This window comes from Halyomorpha halys, unplaced genomic scaffold, assembly GCF_000696795.3.
Source record: "Halyomorpha halys isolate HHAL.00 unplaced genomic scaffold, Hhal_1.1 Scaffold435.1, whole genome shotgun sequence".
Lineage (NCBI taxonomy): Eukaryota > Metazoa > Arthropoda > Insecta > Hemiptera > Pentatomidae > Halyomorpha > Halyomorpha halys.
In genome coordinates this window covers 359,778-362,810 of record NW_027105120.1, presented here as the reverse complement: position 1 = coordinate 362,810, position 3,033 = coordinate 359,778, and the positions used below count along the sequence as shown (strand labels likewise).

General features: G+C 28.5%; 1 protein-coding gene across 6 annotated transcripts in view; it reads right to left on the bottom strand.

The window, feature by feature from the left end:
• Window positions 1-3,033, bottom strand: part of swm (Zinc finger protein swm) — a gene marked incomplete in the record, with an annotated part of 40,152 nt that overhangs the window by 11,463 nt on the left and 25,656 nt on the right. For 5 of the 6 annotated variants that reach the window (XM_067048554.1, XM_067048563.1, XM_067048560.1 and 2 more), the window contains 1 exon segment: window positions 1,733-1,855. In XM_067048554.1, coding sequence (XP_066904655.1) covers window positions 1,733-1,855 — 123 coding nt within the window. 6 annotated transcript variants of the gene reach the window in all.

The window sequence follows — 3,033 nt, the reverse complement described above, 5'->3', positions numbered from 1 at the left end:
AATGTATTTAGGCAGCATAGATAAATAAAGTATTTCTCTCTTTCTCTCTTATATTAATAACATCAAGTTTAATATTATACCAACAATTAATGTAAAGTTCGCAGATTGTACCGAATGATTAAATTTTTTTCAAGTCAATGAATGGAATATATACACACTATGTTGGGAAGATTCATCTACTTCTAGAAATCGAGCCCTGATCGTAACTATGGAAAAAAAAAAATATTTATCAACTGAGGATTTGATGAACTGTACTACACATGCACCCGCCAGTCTTGTGGTCAAATTGATGTGACAAATAAAATATTTATTTATATGTTTATATGGGTAATGAGAGAGAGAGAGAGAGAGAGAGAGAGAGAGAGAGAGAGATTTTATTTATAAGTGCCAACGTTTTGGCCAGAATTTCAAGCTTTCTTCAGGGCTAAGAATAAAAAAAAAATATAACAACCAATGATTAAAAGGATATACAGAATGAATAGAAAATAATTAATATTGTCATATTTACTAATTACTTTGTTTTTTCTAACTCAAATTTATATTTTATTTCTTAATTCTAGTATTTTACTTACATATTTCATTAGTTACATATGTTTTCTTTCTCATTTTTTCCCTCTAACTTTAATTTTAAATCATTATTATTAAATTAAAATAGTCATATTTCTTAATTACTTTTGTATTATATAACTTTGTATTTTATTTCTTTAATCCTGTTATTTTACTTACATATTTAATTAACTATATATACATTTTATTTCCTACTTCTTTTATTACTTTATTTTAAATAATTTTCATTTCATACATATATTTACTACCTATATTTTCATATGTATTTTATTATTAATGGTTTTTTTATTCTTACTTTATTTTATTATTACTATTCTCATACAGCCTTTATCTTCTTACCATACTTAAGCTATTCATGTCTTTTAACACTATTTATGTGTCTATAATGTTAGTTGTTATGTATATATATCCTTTTATTCAATGGCTGTCATCTTGTTTTTTTTGTTATTAGCAATGATAAAGGCTTGAAAATTTGACCAAAACGTTGGCACTAATAAATAAGTTTTTACTTGTTTCTTTTCTTCACTGATCGCATCCCTAATCATCTTCTTCTCATTACGTAAATCCTCGGTCAACTATTAACTCATCGTTAAAAGCAATTTTTTGAATCTTCGTTGTTTTGACATTTAAGAAATGAGAGCCTGCTCGTTAGATCATACTCTATAAAAATTCAATATTTTTGGAAAAACTGATTTATGAGAAGATAATTTATCTGAAGTGTGTTTATTTTTTAAATAATACTAGACTACTTTCTGAATGAAAATTCATTAATTTGCTGGCTAAATTGTGTGGAGTAAATCTATCAATTGAAAACTTATCCTAGTACCCGTTTTAAGAATTTTTTTTTTGTGGGTAAAATTGTATCATGTTGAGTTAATATGCATACTTACATTTTTGAAATACAATGCATAGACAATAATATACAAGCATTTGATATAATAATATTAAAAATAATTATTTAATTTAAAGTTCCTTAACTAAAATTTTATACCATCACAAATCTTAGTGTTAGTTGATAAAATAGCAGAAATAAAGGAAAATAATATCGAGCAAACAATAAGACACCTTAATCCTCCATAGCCCTTTGTTAAAGACAATATATCTACATGCAGGAGAAGGTAAGTAAATAAAGAGGAATCAGCAGCAATACATGACGATAAAATACCTTCTCCTCATGCTGAACTGCGGACGGTTGTATGTTATGGAGGACTTTTGGAGGTGGCGCCCCAAGACGCTCTAGTACGGAAGGTTTGATTGCCGGTGGAGTAGTTGCATTTTTCGGCTTGTTCTGGACACATACAGTTATTTCAAATCTTATGATTTCAAATCTATTAGAGAGATTCTATTCAATAATAATTTTTTTCTTTGATTCTCACTAGCTAAAACTCATTAACACACTGTATGCGAGCCAGGAAAAAAATACTCCTTTCTGTTTACTGATACCAAACTGCAGTGAAGTTATTTTCAAATTTCATAACTAAAATTTTAATTTTCCAGGAAATATAACTACTTTAACACATAATAATACTGCTAGTAGTGCAAGGATAGTGATGTTAAATGATAATAATAGTAACTTTAAAAAAAATCTTTATCTCGAGGACTTCACTAAATTAATAGGTTTATTGATATTAATTCCCTTTGAAAAGGCTTTTTTTTTTTTTACCTCATACCAGATCATTTGTAACATATTGGCGGGGGATAGGGGAGGATATCCTTCAGGTAACCGACATAGAGAAGGAGGGTCGAGTTTTAATTCGCTACAAAATGAAATTGAACCTCCCAGGATAGAATCGAACGAGCCTTACAAATGACACCTCAAATCCCGCAGCTACAACAACCTCTCCTTTCGAAAAAACTTTAATGGAAGGTAGGGGGTCAGAAGAATTCATACATAATATGTTAACATCATGATTACGATGCTCTAACCATTAAACTGCACCACTCCCTGTATTAATAACAAAGAATAACAAGTACCACTACAACCCAGTTTACTGTTACATGTATCTGCAATTTCCAAGTTACCCGCATATAGTGTGTTAATATTATGCAATTACTATCACTGAAGTTATCTACGGATTCAATTCTGCCCTTACAGACAAACTAAGAATATTAGATGGAGAATCTATTTGATTAGATTAAACAAAAATTTGTTGAAAAATATACATTCATACAACACAATAAGCACTACAAAGGATTAAATAATGATAATAAACAATTAACATATTGTTATACTGATAAACAAACAAAATTTTACGAATTAATTTTTTTAACAAATATCATGGATAAATTTAAATGTAAAGAAAAAACTCGATATAACTATTTATTCCTACTGGTGACCCACAACATACCAAAACTTAAACTTATTTAATTAATAAACCTTTGAGGCTGCAATTTGAGATATAAGTATACTCTAATAGTTATGAGAGATAGTTGACCGTGGATGATAAATGAGGAGAAGATGGTTGG